Source organism: Leucoraja erinacea, chromosome 18, assembly GCF_028641065.1.
Source record: "Leucoraja erinacea ecotype New England chromosome 18, Leri_hhj_1, whole genome shotgun sequence".
Taxonomy (NCBI): domain Eukaryota; kingdom Metazoa; phylum Chordata; class Chondrichthyes; order Rajiformes; family Rajidae; genus Leucoraja; species Leucoraja erinaceus.
This window is the reverse complement of record NC_073394.1, coordinates 21,217,060-21,235,719: the sequence shown is the minus strand read 5'-3', so window position 1 is coordinate 21,235,719 and position 18,660 is coordinate 21,217,060. Positions and strand designations below refer to the sequence as shown.

Here is an 18,660-nt window from a genome sequence, read left to right as displayed (position 1 = left end):
GTGATTGGACGCGAGGCCCCGGCGGCCCCGTCTGATTGGTCGTGGGGCGGTTGCCAGGCTCCGCCCATTGGTGGGGCGAGTGGGCGGTGGTGATTGGGCAAGCGGGCGACGGTGCCATGGCTGAGTCCGGGACGACCAAGAGGCAACGGATGGCGAGTGTGTTGCAGCAGCTCAAGGAGATGACCGTGGTGGTGGCCGACACCGGCGACTTCAACGGTGAGTGAGGGGGGTGGAAGGGAGGCAGGAGGAAGGCAGGAGGAGGAAGGCAGGAGGAAGTAGGAAGTAAATTAGAAGGGTGGGAGAGAAAAGGGAAGGTGAGAAAAGGGAGGGTGAGGGGAGGATGAGGGGGAGAGAGAGGAGGGAGAGAGAGGAGGGAGTGAGAGAGGAGGGAGGGTGAGGGGAGGGTGAGGGGAGAGAGACGAGGGAGGGTGAGTGAAGGTCAGAGAGGGGAGGGGTGGGTGGAACATACACGAAGGAGGTGGAAGGAGAGGAGACGAGGGAGCCGTGAAGGGGAGTGGGGTAGAGGGAGAGGGGGAGAGAAGGGTGGGGGTGAAAGGAAGTCTAAGGAAGACGCAAACAATCTCCCAGAAATACTGAGGGAGGGAGGAACTGAAGGGGATCGACATTAGTCAGGAAATGGTGTTGGGTAAACTGTTGGGATCTGTTGAAGGCAGATAAATCCCCAGGGCCTGGTGGTCTGTGTCCCAGAGTACTCAAGGAGGTGGCCCTAGAAATCGTGGATGCATTGGTGATTATTTTCCGATGTTCTCTATACTCAATGTTCCTGTGGACTGGTGGGTAGCCAATGCAACCACTTTTTAAGAAAGGAGGGAGACAGAAAATGGGAAATTATAGACCAGATAACCTTACGTCGGTAGTGGGGAAGAAACTGGAGTCGATTATTAAAGATGTTATAGCAGTGCATTTGGAAAGTAGTGACAGGATCAGTCAAAGTCAGCATGAATTTATGAAGGGGAAATCATGCTTGACTACTCTTCTGGAATTTTTTGATGATATAACAGTAGAATGGATAAGGGAGAGTCAGTGGATGTGGTGTATCTGGACTTTAAAAAAAGCCTTTGACAAGGGTCCCGCACAAAAGATCAGTGTGCAAAATTAGAGTACATGGTATTATTGGGGGTTGGGTATTGACGTGGATAGAGAACTGGCTGGTAGACAGGAAGCAAATAGTAGAAATTAACAGGTCCTTTTCAGAATGGCATGCAGTGACAAGTGGAATGCCGCATGGCTCGGTGCTGGGACCCCAATTATGTACAATATATATTAACATGTTGGGGGAGGCTCACGAGCTATAATCTTTGCTGAGGAGCGCTCGAATCTTACCTTCGGCAACGGGTTGAGTTGGAGGACCACGCCTCTCATGGGGGCTCCGGGTAGGGGACGGGTGCGTTGGAGGAGCAGACCCAACGGGTCTGCACTTGGTCTAGTACATATTAATGATTTAGACGAGGGAATTAAATGTAACATTAAATGTTGCGGATGACACAAAGCTGGATGGCAGTGTTAGCTATGAGAAGGATGTTATGAGGCTGCAGGGTGACTTAGATAGGTTGGGTGAGTGGGCAGATGCATGGCCGATGCAATATAATGTGGATAAATGTGAGGTTATCCAATTTGGGGGCAAGAGTAGGAAGGCAGATTGTTATCTGAATGATGTCACATTAGGAAAAGGGGAGGTTTAACAAGACATTGGTGTGGTTGTACATCAGTCACTGAAAGTAAGTATGCAGATACAGCAGGCAGTGAAGAAAGCTAACCGTATGTTTGCCTTTAATTGCAAAAGGATTTGAGTTTAGGAGCAAGGAGGTTCTACTGCAGTTGTACAGTGCCCTGGTGAGACTGCATCTGGACTATTGTGTGCAATTTTGTTCCAATTTGAGGATGGTCATTATTGCTATTGAGGGAGTGCAGCTTAGGCTCATCAGGTTAATTTCCGGGATGGCGGGACTGACATATGATAGACAATAGGTGCAGGAGTAGGCCATTCAGCCCTTCGAGCCAGCACCGTCATTCACTGTGATTATGGCTGATCATCCACAATCAGTACCCCTTTCCTGCCTTCTCCCCATATCCCATGACTCTGCTATCTTTAAGAGCTCTATCTAATTCTCTCTTGAAAGCATCCAGAGTATTGGCCTCTACTGCCTTCTGTGGCACAGAATTCCACATATTCACAACTCTCTGGGTGAAAACGTTTTTCCTCATCTCTGTTCTAAGTGGCCAACCCCTTATTGTTAAACTGTGGCCCCTGGTTCTGGACTCCCCCAACATTGGGAACATGTTTCCTGCCTCTAGCGTGTCCAATCCCTTAATAATCTTTTATGTTTCAGTAAGATATCCTCTCATCCTTCTAAATTATACAGTGTATACAAGCCCAGTTGTTCCATTCTTTGGAATTCTCTGCCACAGAAGGCAGTGGAAGCCAATTCACTGGATATTTTCAAGAGAGAGTTATATTTAGCTCTTGGGGTTAAAGGAATTAAGGGATGTGGGGGGGAAAGCAGGAATGGGGAAATGATTGAATGAGCCATGATCATATTGAATGGCAGTGCTGGCTCAAAGTGCCGAATGGCCTACTCTTGCACCTATTTTTCTATGTTTTATGTGTCTATGAAAGAGAGGTGAGGGGCGGGAGGGGATAGTTAGAGGGAAGGGAGTGGGGAAGAAGAGGGGGTGAAAGGGGCTGTTGGAGTAGGGGGTGTATGGGATCAGGGTCAGGTTGTCTCACCACCCTTGGGCAGGTCATCCCCTCCCTCCCCAAGGTGTATTTCCCCATCCCTGTTGTCCCCCCCCACCTCCCTGCCCACCCGCCCACTACAGGCCAGGCTGTTTCCCTCCCTGAGAATCTAACCCTTTGGCCCACCGAGTCCACACTGACCATCATCCACCCGTTCACACTGGTAGTATGTATTCCCACTTTCTCATCCGCTCCCTACACACTATGGGCATTGTACAGGGGGCCGATTAACCTGCAAACCCGCACGTGTTTGCAATGTGGGAGGAAACCGGAGGACCTGGAGGAAACCCATGCAATCATCAGGAGAACGTGCAAAGTCCACTGACAGCACCTGAGGTCAGGATCGAACGTGGGTCTTTGTGCGGTGTGATGATGCAGCTCTATCAGCTGTGCCACTGTGGCAAGATTAAAACCATGGAGCCCATTTTTTTCCCCCTCTGCCCCATCTGTGAAATTCCCTTGGTGTATGCCTGACAGTTTTGTTTCAGAAAAGTAAATTGACGTTGCATTGAAATAACTGATATAAGACCATAAGACATAGGAGCAGAATTAGGCCATTTGGCCTATTAAGTCTGCTCCACCATTTGATCATGGCTGATCTATTTTTCCCTCTCAGCCCCATTGACCTTCCTTCTTCTGGTAACCTTTAACACTCTTACTGATCCAGAACCTATCAATCTCCGCTTTAAAAATACCCAATTTATATCTTGAGCTGGAGGAACTCAGTAGGCCAGGCAGCTTCTGGCTGAGTAAATAGCTATATTTTGTTAAAACGTTTATAATTCGCTAAAGATCTGGTCTCTTCTGGTGTTGCACATTTTGCTTCCTGATAAAAAATGATGGGTGCTCCGGTATCCTCCCAGGTCCCTCTGTAAAATTATCCCATGTGTGTCGGGAGTGGATGAGAAAGTGGGATAACACAGAACTAGCGAATGGGTGATCGATGGTCGGCGTGGGCCGAAGGGTCTGTTTCCATGCTGTACCTGTCGATCAAAGTGGAGGACTCAAGACGCAGCCTCATTCAAAATAAGAATATCTCTGGACATCGATTTTATTTTATAATTTGGACATCATCTGTCTGCACTGCATCATATAACCCTTCAATTAAAATGAATCGGAAGATCTGTGAAGTAGTATAAAGCCGCTATTGTACACCATTTTGTGGTGTATGTTGCAACCAACTTTGATAGCAAGGGCAAGTTGGGTTATGAGGCTCACTATTGTGAAACAGGGCAGAGTTTTGTTTCACAACCTTGGTTATCGTATGAAGTAATTCCAAATTCTTGTCCCTGTTCCTATCACTTTTCAACCCTACCCTTGCCGACCTACATCAGTTCCTGGTTGGGTGTCTTATTTTTTTCATGTTCTCATCCAGATTTTATTTTCAACAAGGGGCAATGGATACTAATTGGATCTAAATCAGATGGCTAGTTATGAAAAATAAACTGCTTGCATTCGGGGATGGAGGGGAGAGGTGAAAAAGGAGTGAATATTAAATTTTCTGCAGCATAAATTTTTATTTCTGGCCCTTCCTTTGTATCTAAAGGAGGGTTTGAAGTTTGTCAAATGAATAACTTGTATGTTTTTGATGTTGAATTGAAAGTGTCATCTGTATTGGAAATGAATAGATTAACATAGCTTGCATTGCAGTTTAAAAAGCAAACTAATGGTTTCAAGAGTTGACCAATTGTCCTGTTTTTTGTCATTCTTATCGCAGTGTGAAAGTAACATTTGGATGGTCATTTTAATTTTGCCTGATGCTTTTCATGGTGTTAGTTTAGTTTAGAGATACTGCATGGAAAGCCCACCATCCACGCTGACCGATTGCCCATTCACACTACCTCTGTTATCCCATTTTCTGATCCACTGTACAATGGTAGCAATTTTACAAAGGCGAATTAAACTACAAACCTGCATGTCTGGATTGTGGGAGGAAACTGGAGCACCCAGATGAAACCCATGCTGTCACGGAGAACGTGAAAACTCCGTACAGACAGCACTCGTGGTCAGGATCTACCAGCTGCACCACTGTGCCTCCCGTTGATGCATCATTGATCTTTGCTCGATGTAGAATATCACTCCACCAAGAAATTAAATTAAATCTAGCAACTACCAATTTACCAGAACATGCATCGGGATGCTGGAAAACATTAGAAGCTGTCAGCAATAAACTTTTATTTCTCATTATTAACTTTGTGAACTGGAAAAAAAACTGAAATATTTGCTTTGGATTTTCGAGATGCAGTGTGGAAAAAGGCCCTTTGGCTCATCGTGTCTGCGTCGACCAGCGATCACCCTGTGCACTAAGCCTATTCGAAACACTAGGGACAATTTTACCGAAGCCAATTAACCTGCAAACCTGTACGTTTTTGGAGTGTGGGAGGAAACCGGTGCACCCAGCTAAAACCCACATGGTCAGAGGGAGAACATACTAACTCTGTACAGACAGCACCCGTACTCATAATGAGCCCCTGATAATCACAGTATATGAAATCTATTTTCAGTGTGGTATTAGTCCAAATAATAGTTTATTATTTTATTTCTAATCTGATTTAAATGTGTCCATCGAACCCCTGCTGACATTTTTTTTTTAAAGCTGGAGAGTTGGAGTCGGGGCTGTGATGACTTGCAAAATTGCCATCAGAAATTACCTGCAGTGAGGACAAGAATTTGGACGGTGTCTATTCCTCAAATTAATTTTATTTTCATGACGACTGATATGGGGCAGAGGGAATGATGGAGTTTGGTGTGGAGGGATAAGGAGAAGTTAATTTTCAACATAAATTGCCATCCAGAGCTATAACAAATTGTGCTCATGACACTTTTTGATCATTATTTGCAACTAAGTTAGAATTGCTTGCTTAACGTAGTGGAGCTTGCTGGCTGCTGTAACATGAGCCTCTTTTGCATTCCTTACCATGTTGTTCACGTTCCAGGTAAAATACAAATTGCTTAGTCACTTTGACTTTGCAAAAAAGCGTATTGGTGAATTATTAACAATGCATCTTAAGCAGCATTTTAAATAAATTATCTTACCACTATCTGCAGGAAAACATCTGTCTGATAGTGTGCAATTAATTAGTGTGCAGCTTTCCTCGTATAAAAAGCAAACGGGAGAATGTCTTGGTTCATGGTGTTGTAGATCTTTGTGTTTGCTTAACCTGCATGGTGTTATAACCAGTGATTGAGCCTGTTGCTTTTTGCATGCAGCCATTGAAGCATACAAACCTCAAGATGCCACAACCAACCCTTCACTCATACTTGCCGCCTCTCAGATGCCAGCTTATGCAAAGCTGTTGGATGATGCTATTGAATATGGAAAGAAACTCGGAGGGTAAGAAATTAAGCTCAAAACTTAGTTTAGAGATACAGAATGGAAACGGGCTTTTTGGCCCTCCGAGCCCACACTAACTCGTTCACACTAATTTATGTTATTCCACTTTCCTATTCACTCCTGATGCGACGGGAGCAATTTACAGAGACCAATTCACCTACAAACATGCACAGGAATGCGGCAGGTGAATGGGCTTGAGAGGGAATAAATAGATTGCATGACCTGATGCGTTGTTGTATGGTATGATTTGACATGCATGCAAAATAAAGTGCATCTCAGTACACAACAATAAAACAATACTAAGCATGCAGCTCAGAAACAACAATTAATCTGGTTACTTGGCAATCAAGATTGTGTTCTCGGATATGGCTATACAATACTTTGACAAAATGAAGGGGGTCAAGGAAGTAAGACAGAAAGGAGTAAAATAATCTAATAGAGGCGACTAAACACGAGTTGGATTCCTAATATATTTAAAACTACCTTTATAAAGTAGGTTGAATCAATCGAAGGGACAAATACAAAAATGCTGATGTGAAAATTCTTGGTGACGCTGATTGAGTTATATGCTCATTGGTGTCGTTTGTCTTGGAGCAGAGAGGTTGTTTTAAATCCTTTTGACATGATTAACAAGCCATCAGCTTCAGTGCCTGTGGCCTTGCTGGGTGGAGCTGCGCTAACTATTTGGATTCTATTCTTAGCTATCCACAGCGGCATCACTTCTTGTTTTTGAAATGTTTCTTTGTTTCCCAACCACTTTACTGCAACATCTTATTAATTATCTGGCAATGTCATTTGAACGAGATACCAGTTTCCACAAAAATACTGATGGACAGATATACCTGAACATTGTATCACTGCCCTCATTTTGAAACTCGGGCTTGCTAGTCTGATATCCAATTCCAAAACACAATTCTTCCAAATAAAGGTTGGAAAAATAAATCCTAGGTTTTGGACCCCTGTCACTCATTTATTCACTGCCTTCTTACTCCACCTTTCTTTACTGTAGACTTGTGAGATACAGCATGGATACCGACCCTTCGCCCAATTGAGTCCGCGCCGACCAGCAATCGCTTCGTGCGCTAGCATTATCCTACACTGGGGACAATTTACATTTTATATAAGGCAAATTAACCTACAAACCTTTGGAGTGGGAGGAAATCGGAGCACCCATTGAGAATGCCCAAACAGCAGCACCCATGGTCAGGATCGAACCTGGATCTTTGGTTCTGTGAGGCAGCAATTCTACTGCTGCGCCACTGTGCTGCCCTTAACACTTCTCTCTAGCAAATGTTTGCAGTTAAACCAAATTGTTCCAGATCTTGCCATCATTATGAAAATGGGGAAACTTTTGAATCCTTGACGTAGCTTGACTCTGCCATCGCCTTTACCTGGTGAAAGTTTGTACTCCATTGTTTAATCACATCTAGACATAACTCTTTCAAAATTTTGCCGGCCAATATCCACCCTCCATTAAATGGCATAATAACTGGAACGTAATCCATCCAATATATATAACGTGTCCTCTTGGGCCTAGTTTTGTGAGTCATTAAGGGCAAGTAATGTGCTCTAGAAGTCAAAACTTGTCCGATCCTTGTATCCTCCCAAATTGATTCCAATCTTCATTGTGAAAAGATCATTCTTTGAGGCCATTAAAAGTAGTAATAAGGTGGCCTAACATTATTATAATTCACGAGAAAGTAGGACTATTTCTAAGTTTTGGTCATCATATGTCAAGGGTGTAGAGACCTGAAACATCACCCATTCCTTCTCTCCATAGATGCTTCCTGTCCTGCTGAGTTACTCCAGCATTTTGTGTCCATTTTCAACTTATTTGCCTGTGCAAACATTGAATCCGTACCTACTGGGAAACTGGGAAATTTGCTTTTCACAGACAGCGCCCAGGGTCAGGATCACACCCGGGTCTCTAGCTCTGTGAGGCAGTGGCTCTACCAGCTGTGCCATTGTGCTGCTCTGAGCAGTTAAATATTTTAAACTTGAATTTTCCTTGAATCCTTTTAGGCTTATTACAGACAAAGCTTTGTTATCAGAGAGTTGAAGGGTTTTTTTATATGCCTTGCATTTGTTAGTCTGCTCTGCAACAATAAATGGAATTGTTTCAACAATCGGCCATTTCACAATTTACTTAGGATTTATTACTCGGAATGATAAATAGAAATGGGTTTTTTTCCAGATCTGATACAGAAAAGATGTCCAATGTCATGGACAAATTGTATATCAATTTTGGCGTGGAAATTCTGAAGAAAATCCCAGGCAGAGTGTCTACTGAAGTTGATGCAAGGTAAAAATTATTAATGTAGTTGTGACTATGGAAGATATAATAGGCAAATAGTATATTTTTATATCCCCATGGAATTAGTGGATTAATCTAAATGCTTTAAATATACAAATTTCTAACAGTTTGTAGCAACTTAAACTAATTTGTTGATCTCGACAAATTCTTTTGATAACTATCAACAAAATAGCAAGTGGACAGCAAATTGAATCTTGTTTAATGATTAATAACTTGCTCATCTTTTTTCAAATATGTAGACTGTCATATGACAAAGATGCCATGATTGCAAAGGCCCAACGTTTAATTCAGATGTACAAGGATGCAGGGATCAACAAGGACCGGGTTCTCATCAAACTTTCCAGCACCTGGGAAGGAATCCAGGCTGGCAAGTGAGTGCTGCTGTATCTGTGTGGAGTACTTCAAATGTCAAATGCACAAATTGGGTGCATGTATATTGACATTTGGGAGTTCGTCAGATTTCTGCATAATATCATAAATATAATTCTAACCTTTATATGAAGTTAAGAATAACTTTAAAGTTACTTGAAGTTAACTTTAGTTGGCTAGTTAACTGGTTAGTTCATTAACTGGTTAATTAACTAGTCAGTTTGGAAATGAAGGCCTAGCAGTGAAACTTTTCCAAGTTTGGTACTATCAAAAGAAGCCAATAATTGAATAAAGGTACAGACATGTTAATTTGGAATTTACAAAGACTTAGTTAAAGGCCTGTCCCACTTGGGCGTCATTTGCGCGTAATTTACACGACATCATTTACGTGGCACGTGATGTGCGCATGGTGCGCATTACGTGTGCATGGTTCGTGGTGACATAGGTAATGACTTGTGGTGCCCCTGGATTTTGGTATGTACAAAATCTTCGTGTCATCTGCGTGACGCATAAATGACGCCCAAGTGGGACAGGCCCTTTACTGAACTATATAGGACCATTTGGAAATTATTGTGAATGTCTTGATTTAATGGGTGCTTTAATCTACAAGAAATATAATTATCTTTACAGTTAAACCTGCTAAAGTTTCATGTGTCTGGAATCAATATCTAAACAGTTTTGAGTAATGAATTCTGCATTTTTTTTTTTAAGAAAGTCATTACATTAATATTGCATTATCAAATCCTCCAGTAAGCACTAACATGTAGTCCATGTGTTGCGAGCCACAACGTATAGCAAGGGCCAAGACAAAAGAACATTTGCACATTAACTGCGATAAAATCCTGATTAGTCTGTTCAGTTTAACATTAGCCTGTTGTTTGCTACAGGTCCCTTGCATCAGCTAAATGAACTTGCAAATTCCAGAGTGTTATAAGATTTCAAAAATTGGAGAAATGGGGAGGAATTAAAGTAAATTCTGACTTGGTGAGAGCGCCGCTGTTTCTTTTCTGCATGGGGCAGAGATATTGGAAATTTAATTTAATGCTCATTTAAATATACAAACCTGACTTGTGAAAAAGTTTAAACTACGAAGTGCTGGAGTAACTCAGCAGATCAGGCAACATCTTTGGAGGACATGCATGGGTGACGTGTTGAGTCGGGATCCTTCCTCAGACTCTTCTGACGCCTAGCCATGTTGTCCAGAGAAGCTGACGGATCCACTAAGTTACTCCAGCACTTTGTGTTTTTGTTTTGTAAACCAGCATCTGCAGTTCCTCGTGTCCCTCCATTAATATTTGATTCCCTTTCATCCCTGTCTTGGCATGAACATAATCTGTGAGCAATAATTTACAGTTCTTCTGAAACAGCTAATGGCCCCTATGTCTGGAGCCAATATCTGAATAGTGATCAGCTTGCAGGTGGGTGTTGCTCAACCAGAATGCATGTGTGTTTCAGATCCCTCGAGGCACAGTGTGGCATCCATTGCAACATGACGCTGCTGTTCTCCTTCGCTCAGGCCGTTGCCTGCGCCGAGGCTGGAGCGACGCTCATTTCCCCGTTTGTGGGGCGTATTCTGGACTGGCATGTGGCCAACACTGATAAGAAAACCTACAGACCGTGTGAAGATCCAGGTACATTTATCAACCCCTCATTAGCTAATTTGTCATAGAGACGTACAACGTCAAAGCAGACCCCTTCGGCCCAACCTGCCCTCACCAACCAACATGCCCCATCTACACTGGTCCCACCTGCATGCGTTTGGCCCATATCACTCTAAACCTATCCTATCCATGTACCTGTCCAAAGGTTTTTTGAACGTTAGTGTATTGTTTTATATAGCCATGATTGTTTTATTCACTAGACACTGTAGCATGGAACAGTACAGTAGAGGAACAGGCCTCGATGTCTGTGTCAAATATGATGTCAAGACCACCCCTTATCTGCCTTCGTGTGATCCATATCCCTGCATATCCATATGCTTATCTGAAAGTGTCTTAAACGCTGCTATCTTATCTGCATCCACCACCACCACCCCTGGCAGCGAGTTGCTGATTAACATCACTTTCTGTGTTTCTAAGTAAAAACTAGCACTGCACATCTCCTGAGGGGCAACTTTTTAAGAAGGTGGTTGGTATATGGAACGAGCTGCCAGAGGAGGTAGTTGGGGCACGTACAATAGCAACATTTAAAATATATTTGGACAGGTACATGGATAAGAAAGACTTGGAGGGACTAGTGTAGATGGAGCATGTTGGTCGACATGTTTTCATGCTGTGTGACTATGACTATGTCCTCACTCAAACAATTTCTTTTTAATGCATGTATATAGCTTGGCACTTCTGATGGGGATTTTCTCTCTCCATGGGAACAGTTTTTAATAAGGGACCAACCCACCCTGTCTCCCATCAGCATCTGAAGATTTGAAGACCATAGTAACACTGTTTATCTTCCTCATTTTGACTACAGGTGTAGTAAGTGTAACAAAGATCTACAACTACTATAAAAAGTTTGGGTACAAGACCATTATCATGGGAGCATCCTTCCGTAACACCGGTGAAATCAAAGCACTGGCAGGCTGCGACTATCTGACAATCTCTCCAAAATTGCTGGAAGAACTCAGCAAAGACACTGAAAAACTGACTCGTGTTTTGTGTGCTAAAAAGGGTATGTTTTCTTCCATGTGAATTAGTAACCTTCAATTAATAATCTCAAATCTGAAATCGCGAGCAATAATTTGCTCAATGTATTAAGTCTTTACTTCAGACTTTAGTGGTACAGTGTGGAAACAGGCTCTTCGGTCCATCAAGTCCATACCAACCATGGCTGTCTGAAGGGGGGGTGCGTTGGGTGCGACCGCACCACCTTTTTCCTCCCAGAGTAAGAAAAAATCCCGAGGGGTAAAATCGGGGGAAAAAAATCAGAAATAAAATCTGGCCCGCGGGATAAGGGAGTGCTCATTTCTCTGGGTCCGGGGGGGGGGGGGGGGGGGTCTGCCCGCCCGGTCCAGCGTCTCCATCCACGGCGTCGTAGCCTCACCAACGGCTTGTCTGGCGACCAGGAGACCGTCCTCCCGTCGCTGGGCGTGAGTGGCTGAATCCGAACCCAGCGGCTGTAACCCCAACACCAGGCGGGGCCCGGTCACCTCGCCTCCCCCCCGCTATTGGGGCCCAAGCCATCTTCACCCCCTCTGACCCCTGCTGGGCCCACGCCAACCCGGCTGGGCCCACGCCAACCCGGCTGGGCCCACGCCACCCCCGCTGGGCCCACGCCACCCCCGTTGACATCCACTGGGCCCCACTGTCACCACCGTTGACCCCCACTGGGCCCACGCGACCTTCATCTTCGTTCCCCCACCAGAATTAGGTGGGGGGGGGGGGGTGTGGGAGGGGGAGAGAGAGGGGTGGGGAGAGGGAAAGGGAGACTGTCTTTAGTGATATAGCAAAATTAAGGTAGGTTTTAGAGCTATTATATTTTCTCCTCCATATGAATTATTTTAAACAATATCAAATAATATCAAACAATTGGAACTGCTTTCTTTTCCTTGATAATAATACTGAAAAATGTGAATTCCATAGTTTGTGACATAAATATACATTTTAATGGGATCGTTATATAAAGATGTAACATTTCCATTGCAAGATCGGGGGGGGGGGGGGGGCAAATATGCGTCAAGCCGATAGCCTAATCGTTAAATAGTTAAAGTATAGACTAATCGATAAAGAGCTGAGATGAGGTATCGGAGTTGCCAAGGGATAGGTACTCTGAGAAGTTGAGGAGCAAGTTCTCAGCTAGTGACTCTTCTTCAGTTTGGAAGGGCATGCAAGAAATCACCAGCTATAAGAGGAAAGCCCCCCGCTCTTTGGGCAATCGTCAGCTGACGAACAACCTGAATGAGTTTTACTGCAGGTTTGAAAATCAGAAACGTAACCCTGGTACCCCCTCCCCAACAAACACAGCCAGACCCCAGTCTGCAAAGAATGGACCCTGCACCCTCTCCTTCCCATTCACCACTTCACACCTACTTAAGGCAAGACTCCAGTATGAAAAGAGTGGACCATTTCCCACCCCCACCAACACTTCACACCCAATTACTCATTTTTAACCAGTACCTGCAAAGATGCACTGTCCCTGCCCGCTTCAAAGTCTCCACTATTGTCCCTGTACCCAAAAAGGTATGGATTTCTGGTCTTAATGATTACAGGCTTGTCGCACTGACCTCTGTAGCCATAGAGATCGTTAAAAGGCTTGTGTGGAAACTAGTGGAAACATCCTCTCCACATCCACTCCATCCAGGTTTTTACCAGGCTGGGACAGACTGCAACAGCTTCACACCGTCCCAAAGCTCGTGTCCTGTCCTGCATCACCCAAGGCAGCAGAGACATTATAGGAGAGGGCAAGCACCATAACAAAGTAGCTCACGTTGGTTTGGGTAACATTCAGGAATGTCTATGCATTCCACCCATAAACCTCTCTGCCTTTACATTTCACTCCTCTTTCAAGTCTGCTCTACTTATCTACATTAATTTTTCTTCTTAACTTTTTAGTCATAGAATGATGCAGTGTGGAAACAGGCCCTTCAGCCCAACTTGCCCACACCGACCAACATGTCCCATCTAAATTAGTTCCACTCATACGCGTTTGGTCCATATATCCATCTAAATCTGTCCTATCCATGTACGTGTCCAAACATTAGGATAGTCTCTTAAACATTGGGATAGTCCCAGCCTTAACTACCTCCTCTGGCAGCTCGTTCCATACACCTAGCACCCTTTGTGTGAAAAAGCTACCTCTCACATTCCTGTTAATTTCTGAAATATTGGTCATAAATTTGGTGCAAAAATGTTCCAAAATAAGGCTCGGATGCATCAGAGAGCATCTAAAACCCCAGATCTTCCAGGGCCCTTAAGCGGGCCCTGGACCCTGGCATCAAAGGATTTCACGCTTCGCACTCATGATGTGCACAGCGCGCACACTATTTCACACTCAATTTTTTGTTATCCTGTCATGCCACCCCCTTTTTGGAAAGCTTCGTACAGGCCTGCCAACCATCAATCACCCCATGCACTAGTGTGATCCTACACACTAGGGACAATTGGCAATCTACAGAGGTCAATTAACCTACAAAACTGTACTTCTGGAATGTGCGAGGAAACCAGAGTATCCGGTGAAAAACTGGGTGGTCCCAAGAAGAACATGCAAACTCCTCCATGCAGACAGCACCCGTAGTCAGGATCGAACCCCGACTTCTGTCACTATAAGGCAGCAGCTGTTGGGCTGTGCCACCCCAAGTCCTTTTGGTTAAAACCCTCCCTTGTTCATGAAGATAAATTAGACAATGAATTGTTTTTATTTTTAAAACATAAATTGTTGGTGAAATAGGTTCTGGTTATGCAGAATACAATCACAAGATATTTCAACAATGTACAGTTATAAATGAATTTTGGTCAATTTACATATTTTTCTAAAATGTAGACCAAATGTATCCTGTTTAAGATTTTCATAATTTAGCACTACATGATTTTAATTAGTGCCGTTCTAATGTTGTGTATAAACTAAAGCTGCAAAAGATCACGGCACAGTGGCGCAGCAGTAGAGTTGCTGGCTTACAGCATCAGAGACCCAACTTTGATCCTGACTACGGGTGCTGTCTGTAAGGTTTATACATTCTCCCTGTGACCTGACAACGGGTGCTTCAGTTTCCTCCCACACACCAAGACATACTGGTTTGTAGCTTAATTGGCTTGGTAAAATTGTAATTGGCCCTAATTTGTAGGATAGTGTTAGTGTCCGAGGACCACTGGTCGGTGCGTACTCGGTGGGCCGAAGGGCTTGTTTTCGTGCTGAATCTCTAAACTAAAGTAATCTTTGTTCTTGTACCAGGCGATCGATCGTGCAGTTGAAATGGGTGCATATTGTTTAGTTGAGGTTTAGGTTATGCAAATAACATTTATCAATGTAATTTCCAAAGATTCCAACAATTCTTTCACTTCTATGCAGCTGAAGGACTTAACATAGAAAAAGTTGAAATGAATGAGCAGAAGTTTCGTTGGTCTCACAATGAGGACCAGATGGCAGTGGAAAAGTTGTCTGACGGGATCCGCAAGTTTGCTGCTGATGCTGTTAAGCTGGAAAGCATGCTTAAGGTATGTACCTTTGAAAGCCTGCTACATTAAATGAGACACAAGGAACTGCAGGTGCAGTTTATATTATTAAAGAAGTGCTGGAGCAACTCGATGAATCAGGCAGCATTGCTAGAGAGCATGGACGGGTGACATTTCATGTCGGGTCTCTTCAGACGAAGAAGTGCCCGACTCGAAACGTTGATCATCCGTGCGCTCCAGAGATCTTGACCCGAAACATTGCCCATCCCTGTCCTGATGCTCCACCACTCTTTGCATCTAAATAGTTTGCTAGTTTCAACAAAGCAGCTCCTTACTGGGTTACCAAAACCATTTTTTCCCCGTCTGCAATTTTCCTCAAGTGTGTCGTTGTGGGCTTCAACCTTGAACTGATGCAGAACTTCTGGTGAAGGGAGCTCTGCTTTATTGGCATTGTAACATGAACCATGTACAACGAAGGGAGCTCTGCAGGGCTATAGTGAGGAAGTTCAATACGAACTGAATCACATTGAATGAACAGGTCCACCACCCCTTATCCTCCTTCAAACCAGACAAAATTACGAGACCGCACATGAAATTCTCCCCCGCACGCAGTTCCTCCCTGACAATGTGGCGCCTAGGCCTGGTGAGGCGACATCTCAATCTCATCGGGACTTCCCTGGCTGTTTTTTCGGCGGGTCGAATTTTCCCCCTGTGGCCAGGGGCTCTGGAACTCCCTGGCCGGAGCCGGCTGATCACTTCCCATAGCCGACTTCAGAGGCCAACTTTGAGGGCCGGTATCTCATCCCGTCGGTATATTCCTGTACCGTTGGACTCCCCTCGAGGACCGTGGCCTGTGTTGGTCTGGCAGAACGGATAATCCACCAAGGCTCTGGAATAAAGGGTGCTATAAAATCAATGTGGACCTGTATTTCCCTTTTAAGACTGCGAGCGGCCGAAATAAGAACTGATTGGTGCCTGTTGACCTGGTGTTGAGACTGCAGTTTGAGTTGCTGTTCAGCTAGCATTGACGTAGCAGTGCACGGTGTAGGAAGGAACAACAGATGCTGGTTTCAGCCCGAAATGTTGCCTATTTCCTTCGCTCCATAGATGCTGCTGCACCCGCTGAGTTTCTCCAGCATTTTTGTGTGTACCACTGGAGTAACTCAGTGGGTCAGGCAGCACCTGTGGAGAAAAAGGATAGATGATGTTTCGGGTCGGGGGCCTTTCTTCACTGCATGTGGAAGTATTTAATTTCAAAGTGGATGCAAGGAACTGCAGATGCTGGCTTACTGAAAAAAAAAACAGTAGTGGGTCAGGTGGCATCTGTGGGGGACATGAATAGGTGACATTTCAGGTCGGCACCCGTCAGTATTTAATCTCACTCTTGCCTCTCTTATTGACAATGGAAAATCTTCAGTTCATTAGAAGTGTGGCAAATTGCTGGATTATCCAACATCTAGCCATGAAATGCCCCCTTTTTCCAGAGGAGGCATTGTAGTTTTAACGCTTTTTGACAAAGCAGATGTCTTTGTTTAACTGCTCTCTTTCCAGCATGCCCATGTTATCTCACCTTTTAGCTCAATAAAGAAGACCAGTTGACCATATATAATCAAATTTCAAAACAATTTTTCTCAAAGTGGATCCATTAGTTAAACTGTTCTTTTAAACTTGAGGCGCTGCTTAGTAACCAACCGGAGGGCCACATTATCACTGTAATAAATCTTCACAAATGCATTAAGGCATGGTGTTTATAACATTTATCAAAAGAGATAGTAGTTTCATTGCAAAGTGGTGCACATAATTTATGAAATATCCGAAAATAATAAAGGGCAGCACAATGGCACAGCAGTCGAGTTGCTGCCTTACAGTGCAAGAGATCCGGGTCCTCCGGTTTCCTCCAACGTCCCAAAGACGTGCAGGTTTGTAGTTTAATTGGCTTCTGTAAATTGTCCATAATGTGTTGGATAGAATTAGTGTGAACGGGTGATCAATGGTTGGCACGGAGTAGGTGGGCTGAAGGGCCTGTTTCACTCTGTATCTCTAAACTAAACTCAAACTTAGTTTGACAGTCAGTTTCACTGTTTTGGAGCGAGAACCACATCAGCGTTTAGCCTTACTGTGTGTATACTGTGTATGTCCACAGTATGTAAGTGAATGTACTTGTATACATTCTGGTTGTCATTATTATCTCGAGGCAGGTTGCAATACAATCACCTAGTTAATCTTTTACTGTGGTTTAGATTGTAATGTGTCTTGAGACTTAAACACTGGTTTAAAGAAAGCAATAAATTGATGCACTGCTTAATCAAAGTGCTTTTAAAAGATGAACCATTTGCTGTCACTATCCCAAACAGTAGTTTTACAAATTCCTGAAATGTAAGCTGAATGTTGATTATTTTGCAAGGGAGTGGTGTATGTGATCCTGGACTGTCGGGGTATAAGAACATTGTACCTAACTTCAGACTTTGATTTATTTTGTTAATCTATCCTTTGTAGGAACGGGTGTTCGGTGCCAAGAATGGATGCTAGAAAGTCTCTCGCACACTTGGATCATTTTGAATCACGTAGTTTGATTGAAAATTTGCTTTACTTTCTTTTTGACCAATTGTGTAAAAGGAACACAATACATTATGTATTGGTGTATCCAGAATTGTACCACTTAACCCAGGCTTGTGCATTTTGGAGCAACTCTTTCTAATAAATACATCATCACACCAACTTCTTGTCTGAGCTGTGAATTTCAACCACTATTCCCCAATTAAAATGGTGTCTGCTTGCACATCATACAGATAGGGAGCAAGATGGGGCATTTGTGTGTGTACAAACTAAGATTAGGGCGGCACAATGGTGCCACCATACAGGTAGGGATCAAGATGTGGCATTTTTGTGTATAACAAACCAAGATTAGGGCAGCACAGTGGTGCAGTCAGGGAAGCTGTTGCCTCAGCACCAGACACCTGAGGTTCAATCCTGACCTGAGGTTCTGTCTGCGTAGGAAAGAACTGCAGATGCTGGTTTAAATCGAAGGTAGACACAAAATGCTGGAGTAACTCAGCGGGACTTACAGCATCTCTGGTTGGAAGGAATATATATATATATATATAAAACAGCATGAATTATAATCTGATTTCTAATAAATTAATATACTATGGTCATTCATGTGCTGCACCTGTTGATCAGAGCCTGTCTGTGGAATATAATTAGGTATGTAATTTAGCCTAACCTTATTCATACCTAATCCAATTTAAAGCATAAATGTTGCATTCAAGTGTAAGTTAAAATACTCGCTACAGTATGCACCAGATTGCACAATTTCAAGTTGAAAATGCAAAAGCTCCCTACTGTAGGAGGGGGACACCATCAACTGTCCCCCTTGGAGCTGAATCATGAAATTTTTTGGAAGATAACATTACTGGTAAAGCCCCATCCTAATTGCCCTGTGTAGTTCTTTAGAACATTTCTGAAGGCATTTAAGGGTCAGTCAAGTTATTTGGGTCTGTAGATGCATATTGGCCTGATGTGGAAGAGAAGTCATCCTTTCCCTGAAGGACATTATTTTTTTTGATTTGTTAATATATATTTAACTCTTTGTCATCTTGATTGTAATACAGTAACTTTGGCATGAGAGTGGATTGAGGCACCATTTTTTAAGCTTGATCGTGGAATGAAAAATATAGTGAAGAAAAGTATTGTTTGCTCCAACACAATGGACCAATTCTAAAGTCTTTGTAGAATGCAATGCTGTCTCATCGCCAACAATCACGAGTTTCTTCAGTGTAAAGGA

The 18,660-nt window shown here is 43.5% G+C and overlaps 1 protein-coding gene across 1 annotated transcript; it reads left to right on the top strand.

Moving 5' to 3' along the window:
• Positions 1-56: 56 nt before the first annotated feature.
• Positions 57-17,594, top strand: taldo1 (transaldolase 1). The gene is made up of 8 exons (XM_055649539.1): positions 57-216; positions 5,969-6,092; positions 8,287-8,394; positions 8,646-8,777; positions 10,231-10,406; positions 11,242-11,439; positions 14,773-14,918; positions 17,373-17,594. Exons 1-8 carry the CDS (start codon positions 117-119, stop codon positions 17,403-17,405), a joined length of 1,017 nt encoding a protein of 338 aa, XP_055505514.1. The 5' UTR covers positions 57-116; the 3' UTR covers positions 17,406-17,594.
• Positions 17,595-18,660: the final 1,066 nt, after the last annotated feature.

Coding starts and splice junctions, on each gene's coding strand:
- taldo1 (XM_055649539.1), top strand. CDS start 117: ATGGCTGAGTCCGGGACGACCAAGAGGCAACGGATGGCGAGTGTGTTG. Junction 217..5,968: donor CGACACCGGCGACTTCAACG/GTGAGTGAGGGG, acceptor TTTTGCATGCAG/CCATTGAAGCATACAAACCT. Junction 8,778..10,230: donor GAAGGAATCCAGGCTGGCAA/GTGAGTGCTGCT, acceptor TGTGTGTTTCAG/ATCCCTCGAGGCACAGTGTG.